This window comes from Pavona decussata, unplaced genomic scaffold (assembly GCF_977016875.1).
Source record: "Pavona decussata unplaced genomic scaffold, jaPavDecu1.1 SCAFFOLD_116, whole genome shotgun sequence".
Taxonomy (NCBI): Eukaryota; Metazoa; Cnidaria; class Anthozoa; order Scleractinia; family Agariciidae; genus Pavona; species Pavona decussata.
In genome coordinates this window covers 257,618-270,000 of record NW_028145530.1, presented here as the reverse complement: position 1 = coordinate 270,000, position 12,383 = coordinate 257,618, and the positions used below count along the sequence as shown (strand labels likewise).

The window sequence follows — 12,383 nt, the reverse complement described above, 5'->3', positions numbered from 1 at the left end:
CTGAGTTAAGTTTCGAGATCGATTTAATTACAGCGCGCGCAAATGGCACATACTGTGCAATTACAGCAGGCATGACGCGTACAATGTCCTAACATTGCTAAAATCATGGCTGCTGAAAGCCGATCAGATTCCAGAATTTTGTTACAGTTATGATTTATGATTTAAAATAGTTAGGCTTCAGTTTTTCCCATGTCTTCAAACAACATTTCGTCAGTGCGTTGGATGCCTCGCTATAAAAGGGACGCGATGGTCTAATAGGCCCAATAGGCCTAATATAGTTTCCGAGGTAAACTTAGTTCTCAGTCTGTACTTTACAGTGCTGACTTTCAGACTGTCTTGTAGCGGAGCTCCGGAAGCCGGAGGCAGGCGCGCGGAGCCCCATTGATAAGAGATTTTGGTAAACCCATGTATGCGAAAAATTTTGGTATTTTGGAATTTAATGATGAACTGTGGGGGGTAATACATCTCTTTGTTGTAAAGGAAGTAAGCTCAAACGATATAAAGGGAAATATCACTCTTTTAGAAGCTCTTTCTTCACAAGCCTATGGGCATATTGTACAACATTTGTAATTTAATTTTTCTGAATTTAGTTAGTAGGACGTCAGCTATTCTTCAATGAAAATGATTGTAAGAGCTGCAGATCTCAATCTCGGTTTAATATATTGCAGATTATTCAAAATCAATGACACCCAGTTCAATGATCCAAGCAACTTACAGTGTCCGTTTGATTGGTCTTAAGGAGGAAATGGTTTCCAGTTAATTAAAACGTAGCTTAACAGCGTTTTCGCCTAATTAAAAATTTCACTATGCATTTTCAGTCTTGACTGGTCTGTTTAGTATGACCGCATACACTTTCTGAATTTTGGGGCTAACAAAGGCTAAACGTTGCAATTTTTTTGGTAGTTTGAGCCAGTATAGAGAGTTTTCACAATGACATGATTTTCCTTTGGGAAATAATTTTTCTTGTTATGTAAATATTATCTGTTTGTTTGAAAACCCTCTATACTGTAAGCTACAAAGTATCACCTTCCATCACCCCCTTGAGCACTACTGTCACTTGAATGTGAGTCAACCACAAAACAACCACATAAACCAAACAAATGGGTCATTTTTGAGCTGATCTGCCTAAAACGCGCAACTTCAGCTACAAAAACAAACCTATCAGATAATATATTATACACTCCTACCTCTGTAGAATATACTTAAAAGATACATCCCACTTGAACTTGGAAAAGCACGAAAGCAATAAAAGCAATGAAACACTGAGTATATAGCAAGAAAATACAACGAAGCCACCTTGAAAAAGCAGGACCCAGAAAGCCTGGGTAATAGTTGTTGCCAAATAAGGTCTCAGGAGGGGTGTGTCGGGCTGCCAGTGTTGGGGGTAGGAAAATCCAAGCTTAAACATCTTTTAAACGATTTTTATACACGATTTTTTTTATCTTAGGACGTGCGAACGTTCTAGCCTTTCTTCGAGTCCATCTCAGTGGCCATCACTTGTACTATCGTGTTTTCTTGAGCTACAATGCAGTCTGTTAGTATAAGTGTAATAATTCGGAAACGCACACTCCATGGCTTTCAGTTCTCTCGTCTACGAAAAATGTGCAAATGTTAAGCCTCAAGTAGAATCCGCACGTGCTTCTATTTTCTAACAAGAAGAATGTAAATAAGCTAATGTTTAAGTCAAACGTTTCCTAAAGAGCTGTTGGGTTTTTAGTCTGGTTCTTACTTATCAGATAAGCCGTGAGCACAAGCATAATCATAAGAAAAATCGTGTGGGAACGGCATGAAACAAGCGCGAGTTAAACATAAGCATAAGCGTAAGAAAAATAAACTTTTTTCCATTCCTTGTGCTTGTACTTATCTCGCGCTTGTGCTTATTTCACAAGTGGGACCCGGTGTGAGGTAAGCACAAGCACAAGCACAAGCAAGATGATTACGCAATCTGGAATCAGTTTCCAGATCTCCTTCAACGTTACTGCGCTTGCGTAGGCCTTATTTTCTTGTCCTTGTTTTACATGTGGGAATGTCGCAAGCTTATCCTTGTGCTTATACTCGTGCTTATCGCACAATTGGGAACAAGGCTTTACCGTTTATGATTTAAACCTTTTATATGACAACGTTTCTTCAATCGAGTATATAATGAATGATGTAGTGCCTTTCATCTGAACTCTGGCGGCATGAGACACTACTATAATAGGCGCTGATTGGAATTATCCAGTCCCTCCTTCGGCGAAGTTGAAGAATTTAACATATTTCCTTGTTCGTTGCCCTTGTATTGTGGCAGTTTATGCAGACTGCCAACCAGTTTTTTGCTAGTTTTCGTTTGAGAAAGCCCCACGGCCCAACGTTAGACATCTACAGCAATGGACTGAAAAGAGAAAACTATTTCGTTTTCAATTTGGGTTTTTGTTACTCGAAGGTCAAAAGTAAATGGAATGGAAATAAAACCGTAAAACTAAATTTTTTTCTGGCAGTTGCAACAATCTTACTGAGGGGCTGAGTAAACAAAGCACAGCCAACACGGCGAATACAGTATTTGACGCTTGTTGTCCGCTAGTATGGTGAAAAGAATTAAAATAAATGTGGGGAAATTCCGCTAAACTAGAAACAAGCCGTTTGCATAAATATCCTTACTAAGAAGAGTAAGTTGTATTGAAGGTGGCATTCCATTGCCTACATCGGGTGATGAGGTCGACTGATCACACATCAGTATCTACATCACGAACGTCGGCTGTGATTGGCGGATTTAATTCTATCCTCGCTTCTTTGGGAAGAAATTTCTTTTTTCGCTTTTTTAACGTTTACTTCAATATGGAGGCCAAACTAAAACTTTAGAAAAAGAAGAAAGAAAGCAACAACTCATATAATTGCAAGCTGGATGCATCAACTTATTATATGTGGATTCCTTGAAGTACACGCCTAAGCTGACAGCTTTTTCAATCGGCCATAATGTGTTCTCATGACTTCACTGATACAAAAATTAAACAAAAATGGTTGCCCACTGCATGGCCCAAACGGTGAAATAGCAAGTCAGCCTAAATGAAACCCTTAAAAGAAGAAGAAGAAGAAGAAGAAGAAGAAGAAGAAGAAGAAGAAGAAGAAGAAGAAGAAGAAGAAGAAGAAGAAGAAGAAGAAGAAGAAGAAGTAAACTATTGTTTGATGCAATGCAAAAAGTAAGTGCCCACCATTTTGAAGTGGGCGCAGAAACTGAATAGACTTCACCAGCTAAAATGAAAGGAAAAGAGCTACTTCAATTCAGGATATATCCTGACTGCAGTTTGTATAACAAGACCAAAAGGTAAAACGTCTGTTTGAAAATCTATGCCGTGTAACCGTGTTAGATAGCGGTGTAAAATAATAGGAGATACCATAACTGTTAACCCACCCACCCTTGCGAGATACGTCCAGCAATAATGGTAGGTGGTTAGTGGGAAAAATACCGCGAGTAAAAATCGGAAAAAAGAACAACCTTAGGGGATAGAAGACGGAAGTGGAGACTCTCTCGTGCCCTCTTCCTCTGCTCATTTGGTTACATGCTAAAATTTTGAAGAAGAAAGTGAAAAAAATTCATGTTGGCCTTTAGCAGCTGAACGCCTAGCCTGCGAACGCAGACGTATTTCCGGCCGTCGCTTCACTCCGCCGAAAAATAACGTCTGCGAAAACGAACCCACAAACGATTTCCATGACGTCATTCCCTTTGTCTCGTTGTTGACCAATTACGTTCCGCTTTAGAATGGGTCAGATTCCTGCGCGCGAGAGCGCGCGAGGAAAGACGAGAATTTCAGCTTTGGCATCCATTTACGAAAGCGATGGATGAAACTCCAAAGAAATTGACATGTTCCGAGGAGTTTTGCTTTCTATGTAAAGATTATTTTTCGCTGCCTAAGTCTAAAATCAGAGTGTTGGGAAAAAGTGCAGTGGATATTCCGTCATTAATCCTCAGGGCGACAAAAGTAGATGTCAATGTTTACGTCGAGAGAGAACGCTTTGCTATCTGCCGCACGAAATGTTATAATCGGCTCGTCCGTTATCAAAATGCTCTTCGAAAATTTGAAGAGATCGGTGCTGAAATACAGCAAGATTATCAATGCGATAATTCAGTCCGCGTCAAAAGACTGGCTAAAGAACCAGGGACATTGCCAGAGGCGAAAAAAAGCCTAAAGTTTGAAGACACGTCCATTGAAACACGCCGTGAAAATTCACAAGTCCAAGATGTCTGTCCTTCTATATTCCCTCTCGCTCTAAGACCGGGAATTGTTACATCCTTCGCCACACCGTCTGTCTTTGCTTTTGGAGCTGTTAGCCCGATAACTGGGATCCAAAAAAGCGGTCTGATCCAGAAAGCCTTCGGAGGTTGCAGCGGTGGCCAAATGTTTACTTCTACTCCGCGCCGTAAACCCGCAGAACCTGTGCTGGAAAAACAAGTATTATCTGTGACAGAACTCCAGGAAACGCAAGTTCATATTTCTGTAACTTATCCCTGTGGTAAAACAGTTCGTAAGGAACTCAAAAACGATCTTTCAGTCCTTGGTAAAGCAATCGCGCATGGTCCTAATCAGCGAATTGCGACCGCGGTTCTAAAGAGTGACACGCTTAAACAAATGGTAGTGGAGAAGGTTCTCAAGTTGATGACTTTGCAACTAAATGAACTTTGTTCCCGCAAACGACCCTCCATCTTAAGGGCTAACACAAAGGAGGAAATAGTGAATTTCGACTTTGAAAAAGCTTGCCTTGAATTAAAAGCAAGAGCCCCAATATTCTATGCCTTTTTGATGACCAGTGCATGCATTGGAAAGGAAAATCCTGAGTGGCTTCCTAGTGTAGCAGTAGCAGGGTCAGTCCTACTTAAACAGCGCAACTCACATATGAACGCCTGTGCCACAATAATTGGAATTCTTCTTAAGTCAAGATCTCTGGAGGTTAGGATTAAATAAAAATACATTATAATGGAAATTGTAAATGATGCACGTCTGAATTTTTTGCAAACCATTGGCTTCTTAAGGTGGCTGATAAGAGTTTCCCGCATATTTGAGCACCTAAACTTTGTTACATGTAGATCAGCACCACCACTCTAACATAATATTATTATGGAATTTAAAAATTGCCTAATCATTGTTGAACAAGTTATTATCCTTTTCTTGGCATTACAGGTATCATGACAACAGCAAAAGCATGTTAGTACCCTCAACTTTGCCCTAGTTGCAGATTCAGTGCCACCTTTAATTGTCAAAAATTCACCGTTAATAGGGTAAATTGTGTTTCAAGCTTTTGAGTCTGAGTACCAGCTTGTACTTAATTCCTTCAAAGAAGTGTTGCCAATACAAATCATACATGCCTATTTCTGCATTTTCAAGGTTTAATTGTTATGCTGTATTCTTGAATGATTTTCCCAGGCAACTATGGATAGACTATCAAAGATGAAAGTGGCATGCTCAAGTGTGCGAGTTCGTGCAAAGCTTGATGTACTTGGAGAAAAACATGACCAAGAAATATTGGATCTGCAGCAAAAGATGTCCAAGGAGGAACAGTTTGTTGCTGGCAAGGAGAAAGCTCTTACCATGCTCACCAAAAGCTGTACTGCAATTGGCCACTGCTGTTCTAACACCTGTGCCCAGAACCTTGAAAAAGCACAAACAGAGCTTAAAGAGGCCAAGCTGAATCTACATCCAGGCTTTGTTATTGCATTTGATAACATTGACGGAAAACTAGAGCGCAAGCACATGACTAAGGAGAATCAGAATTTTGATTTCCACTGGGTCAACCATAAACTTATATTGAACAGAGTTTCTGGGAACAAGCTAGATACTTCACCAAGAGAGATTAATGGTGTACCTAACATCAAATTCCTTCCAAGTGTGCAGGACGAGAAGAAACAACGATACAACTACATTGTGCTTGTGGCTAGAATTCTTGTGGATCACTTAGAATGCTTCTCATTCTTAAGAGAAGTGTGTATCAACCATATTCCCCACAAGTATTCCAAGGAAATGGCTCAAAAATCTGTTTGTGTAGGTTTAGATAATGTCAATTAACATTGTTATGATAAATTAGTGTTAACCAACAAATAAATGAAGATTAATAGGGTACATATTTCCCGGTTAACAATTTCGGCTGCCCAGAAACACTGGGAGAAAGGCCACCTGTGTTAGCAGGCCACCCCATCTATGTCATGACCTCCACTGGCAGCAAGGGGTGTAAACATAAACACATTGGGAAGCAGCAATGTTATAAGTGAATTAATATAAGGTTGCATAGGTGGTTTTCTTATTGAAAATATTGTTTAATAATATTATATTATTATTGTAATATTTATTTCAGTTACCCATGGGCATATTGTTCAAGAATGAGAATATTACTGAAGACATCATTCATATCCTGAGGCATTTCCAGTCATACCTCCCATTTTCCACTAACAATGGAGAGAAGAAGTTTGTGAACCAGCTGTGTGTTGGAGATCAGTTATCCATTGAGAGGGCAGTGAATGCAATCCATTCAGTTTCCAATGGATACACAGCCGAAGACCGTTTGGAAGGCTTCAATCTTCAGCTTGGTGACTGGCACACAGGAGTTAAGATCCTTGATGTATGTTTACATGTTGATTTTACAAGTTAATTTTTACTACTATGTGCTTTGTCATTTGGTTTATAATGATAAATATAAATTAGTTGCACAGCGAGCCAAAGGAAAAAATTTTTCTACAGAATTCAATTAAGTGTTTTGTTTATTAAATCCTCATCAAGTTGTACCAAATAACACATTATCTGGACCATTAGCAATTATTAAAAGCAGCTTAAAGGGCCTTAATTTTTAATGAAAAAAGAACTAAAGGTTATCAACTAACTATCTTTATTCAGTTTACAAAATATAAAACCATACAGCTGAGTTCATTGAGGGTCAATTTCAATGTCTTTTTTGTTCTGGTTTCTTTTTTGCATTAATATAAACAAATTCTAATCCTATCCCTACTACAGCTGTTATACAGACGTTTCTACTCTGGGGGTTCTTCAGGTGACCAATGCACCATGTTTGCTGATCGCAATTTGATTAATCGCCGTAACGTACGGGAAGATCCTCACACTGCCTACAGAGCAGATAGAGATTTCATGGTCTTGGTGGTAACAGCTCGTGTTATTGCTGCTGCCTTTCATGTGCTTGGATTGGATAGCAGACAAGGCAAGCCCAAACATCTGCCTATTCCTAAAGATCTTAGTAATCAAAGTAAGCTGCAGAAACTTCAGTTTTTGCACAAGGCGGCTGGAATGATTGTTGATGAGCTAGTGGTGGATGAAGGAATGTTGAATGGCTCCATAGAAGCCATGGTATCAGCCCAGGAGAGGCAGGAAGTATTGCAACAACTCCAGCTAAATCCAGATGGGCGTTTCCCTTGCCGTTTTCCAGGTTGTGCAGTGTCTTTCAAGTACAATGGCAAGAGTAGGAGGAGACATGAACAAGGACATGATCCACCAGTTGATATATCAGATAATTTGCCTTCCACTCCTGACAAGTCCACACCTTCACCATCTACGGAAGCTGATGACATGTTGAATTACAACTGTGCACTTCTTTGTGAAGGGCTATTTTTCATGAATTTCTTGGATGCAGTGTCTGAGGGTGATGGTGAAAGGCTTATTAGGCAGTACAAGTACCTCATGCTGCTGTGTAAGGCAGATGGTTCTCACAGTACAAAGTACGCTCTAGAAAGCTTGTATCAGTTGCTGCTTGTCCATGGGCTTAGTGAGAAAGAGGCAGAGAAACTGATATGGAACAGAGGTGTAAACAACCATGGTGGCCCTGGCAAGAACATACCCCATGACCTGGAAGTGGAACACAGCAACAATTATATTAAACAAGGGATTGGCAACTTGGGTGTCAATGTGAATGAGAAAGCAGTGACCCGAATCTCCAGGGCTGAAAAACCAGCAAGAGAAATAACTGGCAAGGTTGAAAGAAGCCTTCATCGATTTCTACGCTCAGGGAGACATGTTCAGCACTTCCCAACTGGAGACTTGGATGAACTGCTAAAGAACTTAGTACAGAACAATGCTTTTAAGTATCAAGAGGGTCGCAAATTTAAACATTTCAAAGGATTTCAAAGGGATGTATTAGAGCATCTAGACATGTCTAAAGCATATATGTGGATCAATGAGCATAAGCAAAAACTTTCCTCAGGTGATAAGGCCAGATAAACTTTATTAACATGTTAATAAAAGATCTAGCAGAGGGTAAGCCCTCAGCTAATAGGGGACACCTAACTAAGTGTTAAAAAATGTATGAAAACTGAAACAAATCTGTATAAAGCTAAATAAGAAACTAAAACTGTAAATGTATAAAAGATTAAGAACCAAAGGAAGAAAATCATACAGTGCCAGTAAGTAAATAGTCATGAAACAGCAACATTGTTCACTACCTCATTTCCTCAATTCAAATCCCATGATTATTTTAATTTTCGTTTCAAAAGGGGGTTATTATTTCAATATAAAATTTACTTCTTATTCCTTGAAAATGGACTTGAGCATACAAACAACAGGAATATTTCTGTGGTGCTAAGAGTGAAAAGCATGTACATTATTATAAAAAAAATTGTAACAACCTGTATTTGTAATATTATTATTGTTTCTGTTTTAAAGATTAAATCAAAGGTGTTAATTCTTAACTTGACAGGGACAGGGTGAAATAAAGGGGAGGGAAACAGGAAAGAGAGGGGGTGTTCTTTGAGGTAGGCAGATGGGGGCGATTACTTCCACCATTCTCACCCCACCAATTCACTGTACTGAAAAAGATGGCGACTGGTACCTTTACCCATAATTCTTAGCACAACCTAAAAACACTCACTCAAACGCACAGAAACTAGAAACTTCAAACCTAGCATACACAATGTTGTTAGCACAGGGACGAACTTCGCCAAAAAATAGGGTTTTCTATGTGCCTAATGGCTGTGATACATGTAGGCTCTCAAGGTATTGTTGTAAACTGTACAGCCTACCTTTTTTTCCGTATGATGGATTGTTCCAGGTGGCCATTAGTCAGGGATGACTGTTACTCATACTGACAGTATTCCTAGAATTTTTTAAAGATTTAAAGTTTTCCCTCTCTTTGCTATTGAGCCAATGCTTTCTGCAAATTGGTAGAATCGAAAGGTTAGCAATACTATATTCTTGGAACTGAAAAAGACAAATTGTCAGTTTTAAAAATAAAAGCCTGCAAACAGAGACTGTATATTTTTAGAAGTGTGAAACAACAATTCTGTTTCCAAGCTAAAACTTAATTAGCCTGCAAACACAGATGAATTTCTGGCTTTTGTGTCATGCGGTCAAAAATACAAAAGCTGGATTGAATCCGCCTGTGTGGGCAGACAATACTTTAATTGCTACAAACTGTGTTAGCTGCGTACATGTAGCACCCATGCGATAGAAATGGAATTAAATAATACCTTACTACCCAAGACCAGGGCTGACCTAGTAGCTCAGTCGGTTGCAGCGCTAGTAATGTACTCCAGAGTTCTTTAGTTCAAATTTTTCTTTCACCTCAGCAAACCAAATCTCCTTCACAGGGCTAGTAAGCCCAGGCAAATGTCAGACAGAAGTACTCACTTTGACACTCAAAAAATATAATTTAATTCCATTTCTAAAATTTAATTGAATGAACACATTTTTCTGATCAAGAGCCTACAGTAGACAGCATTTAAGCTTAAGTTCATCACTGCATTTAAGGCAGCAAATGGTACTGCACTATGTGCATTATCCATTGATGCATTGTTTGAATCATCCATTTGGGATAGGCTAAGATTCTCAATTGCCATATCTGCTAATTCATCATCCAGGGCAAGATCATTCCAGTCCTCTGGTAAGAGCTCTTCCTCATCAGATGACAGGTCATTGTCTTCTATGTGAATGTGGCAATCATCCATGTCCATGAAAATGCCATTCAAAATTTCATAGATTTTAACTGCATGTTTCAAATCCCATATTTCAATCAGGTTGCAAATGTCATTCATTGAAAACATTTCGGGGCAGTGAGTGAGAACTTGTGAAATCTGAATATCAGAAAATCCCAGAAGAAACTTGGGGTGAGTGAAAGATTTTAACTTGCAAGTTGAATCTCTTTTCAGCAGATTTGTAAGTAAATGTTTGTGGTAGATGTCAAGTTCAGTCCTAAGTGTCTCTCTCTGTTCATCTGTCACATCACGTTTCCTGGACAGCTCATTCATAGCAGGCTCCAAATATGCAGGATAATTCAAAACCTTGCAGTTTTCAAGACCACACTTACACATTACAGACCAGTTGTCGCAACACAAGTGAATTGGGTTGGGTTGGTGAAGATGTTCTTTATCAAAGTACTGCAGGAGAAAGTTCCGTCTGCAGTCTTTGTGTTTGACGTACTCCTTCATATCTTTTTCTACATGTATTAATTACATACTCTGATATAGAAAATAAGCAGTGCTGCGATTGCCATCCCGTCCAGCCCTTCCACTCTCCTGCATGTAGGATTCTACATTCTTTGCTGGTCCAAAATGGACTGTTCTGTACACCTCCTTGCAGTCGACTCCCATGCCAAAAGCAATTGTAGCCACTAAAATACGGACAGATCCTTGTTCTCTTTGGAAGGACTGTAAATTATTCTCTTTGTTTGATGCAGGGGTACAGGAATGGAGCATTTCAAGAACCACCTTTTGAGGCTCACTATTCTCAGAGTTCACACGAATGTGTTCTCCTAGAAGGGACTTGATAGTTGAGTAAACCACTGCACACTGTTAAATAGTCTGGCAATAAATTATTGTTCTAGTAGCTTCCCTACCACGTGCAATAACTTCCTCAGCTATCCAGGCAAAGTAATGTGCTAGGTCAGCATTCTTCTTCATGTATTGGACTACATGACTAATGTTTCCTTTATTCGGGCTTCCAACAATGAAATGAGGATCTCTCATTCCAAGCACCTCAAAAATTGTCTCCCTTGTGTCTGCTGTCGCTGTAAGGGCAATGAAAGGGACTTCCAAATGCAGGGACCTGAACTCATTAAGTCTTGAAAACCACACTCTGAAGGCTGCATGTTTATTTGACTTTGATGTACCCCTACAAAAATATGAAAACCACATAAGTTGGACTCCTTTGGGTACTGGATGCAAATGAAATGAAGCCAATGTTGAACCATTGTTTGTGTATTTGGTGCAATATTGTTTCTATTATTTTACGCCAGACGTGATATAATTATATAGTTGTGTGTTGTAGACATTGGCATTAAAAAATAATAAACTGCGACATGGTAGAGGCCAGGAATATATAAAGCATAAATACATTCGCATGAACCTTCCCATAAATCACGGTGAAAACAACAATTTCAACAAATAAACAAATGTACTGCATGTATCACCTTCTGAATTTAAAGGAGATGTCATGTTATCAAAATAATTTGCATGCACTCAACAACAATTTCGATTTCATTGTCTGAAATTGACATAATATTAATTCCAAAAAAGTACGAGGAAAAACAGCCGAGTAAAGCTAGTTAAGAAGCGTGATTTCAGGTAAACAACAAAACAAAAGAAAATGTCGATCTCAGACATTCTGAAAGATGCTCATTTCACAATTGTTCATTTCGTTCCATTTGGAGGAGGCAATAAGTCAATTAAAAGTCCCTGTATAACTTACCAATGGGATATTATATGAGCTTCATCAATAGCCACAGCTCGTACGGACTTCTTGTAACTGTCACTTGCGACCATTTTACGCCACCTTTCATCGCCCAACCATGTTTCTGGCGATCCGTAAACAATAGAATACTGGCCATTTTCCACTGCTTTCCTCTGCGATTCAGTGATTATATCGCTCAGACAAATAGCACTTATTCCGAGCCAGGTTAATCGACTCACTTGGTCTTTCATTAGGCTAACTAATGGCGAAACTACGATTACTATATTTCTCTCACGTGCTGGCTGCAGCGAAGCAAACACTTCGGGTAATCCCTGAAATATCATTGACTTTCCAAATCCAGTAGGTAAATTCACGAAAACATCCTTATTATCCAGAACGATGCATCTTATGGCCTCTTCTTGTTGTTGATTGAGCTTCTGTATTCCAAATCTTTCACAAGCTTTTCTGAACGCCAACTGCACACAAGACGCAACATCGTCCGCCATTTTTTTTACACGCGTACTCGTGTGCCTCACGCTAGACACGCGTGTTTAGTTCTGGACTTTTCTGAACCAAATTGTGATTGGTTCAAAAAGAATGACGTCATGGAAATCGTTTGTGGGTTCGTTTTCGCAGACGTTATTTTTCGGCGGAGTGAAGTGACGGCCGGAAATACGTCTGCGTTCGCAGGCTACTGAACGCCCGGCCGTCGCCATGTTATTTATTTATTTATTTATTTATTTTGGTACCTAG

At 39.4% G+C, this 12,383-nt stretch overlaps 2 protein-coding genes and 1 pseudogene across 4 annotated transcripts in view; 1 reads left to right on the top strand and 2 right to left on the bottom strand.

Moving 5' to 3' along the window:
* Positions 1–12,383, bottom strand: part of LOC146469828 (uncharacterized) — a 173,006-nt gene that overhangs the window by 115,369 nt on the left and 45,254 nt on the right. The gene's annotated exons all lie outside the window — the stretch shown is intronic.
* LOC146469831 (uncharacterized) lies at positions 4,355–8,980 on the top strand. The gene is made up of 4 exons (XM_085122807.1): positions 4,355–4,922; positions 5,397–6,011; positions 6,322–6,585; positions 6,975–8,980. The coding sequence occupies exons 1-4, from the start codon at positions 4,374–4,376 to the stop codon at positions 8,187–8,189; spliced, it is 2,643 nt and encodes an 880-aa protein (XP_084978933.1). The 5' UTR covers positions 4,355–4,373; the 3' UTR covers positions 8,190–8,980.
* Positions 9,133–12,319, bottom strand: LOC146469830 (uncharacterized; annotated as a pseudogene). The gene is made up of 2 exons (XR_014867140.1): positions 11,649–12,319; positions 9,133–11,072 (listed from the first exon to the last, which is right to left on the bottom strand). The product of XR_014867140.1 is annotated as an uncharacterized LOC146469830 (transcript).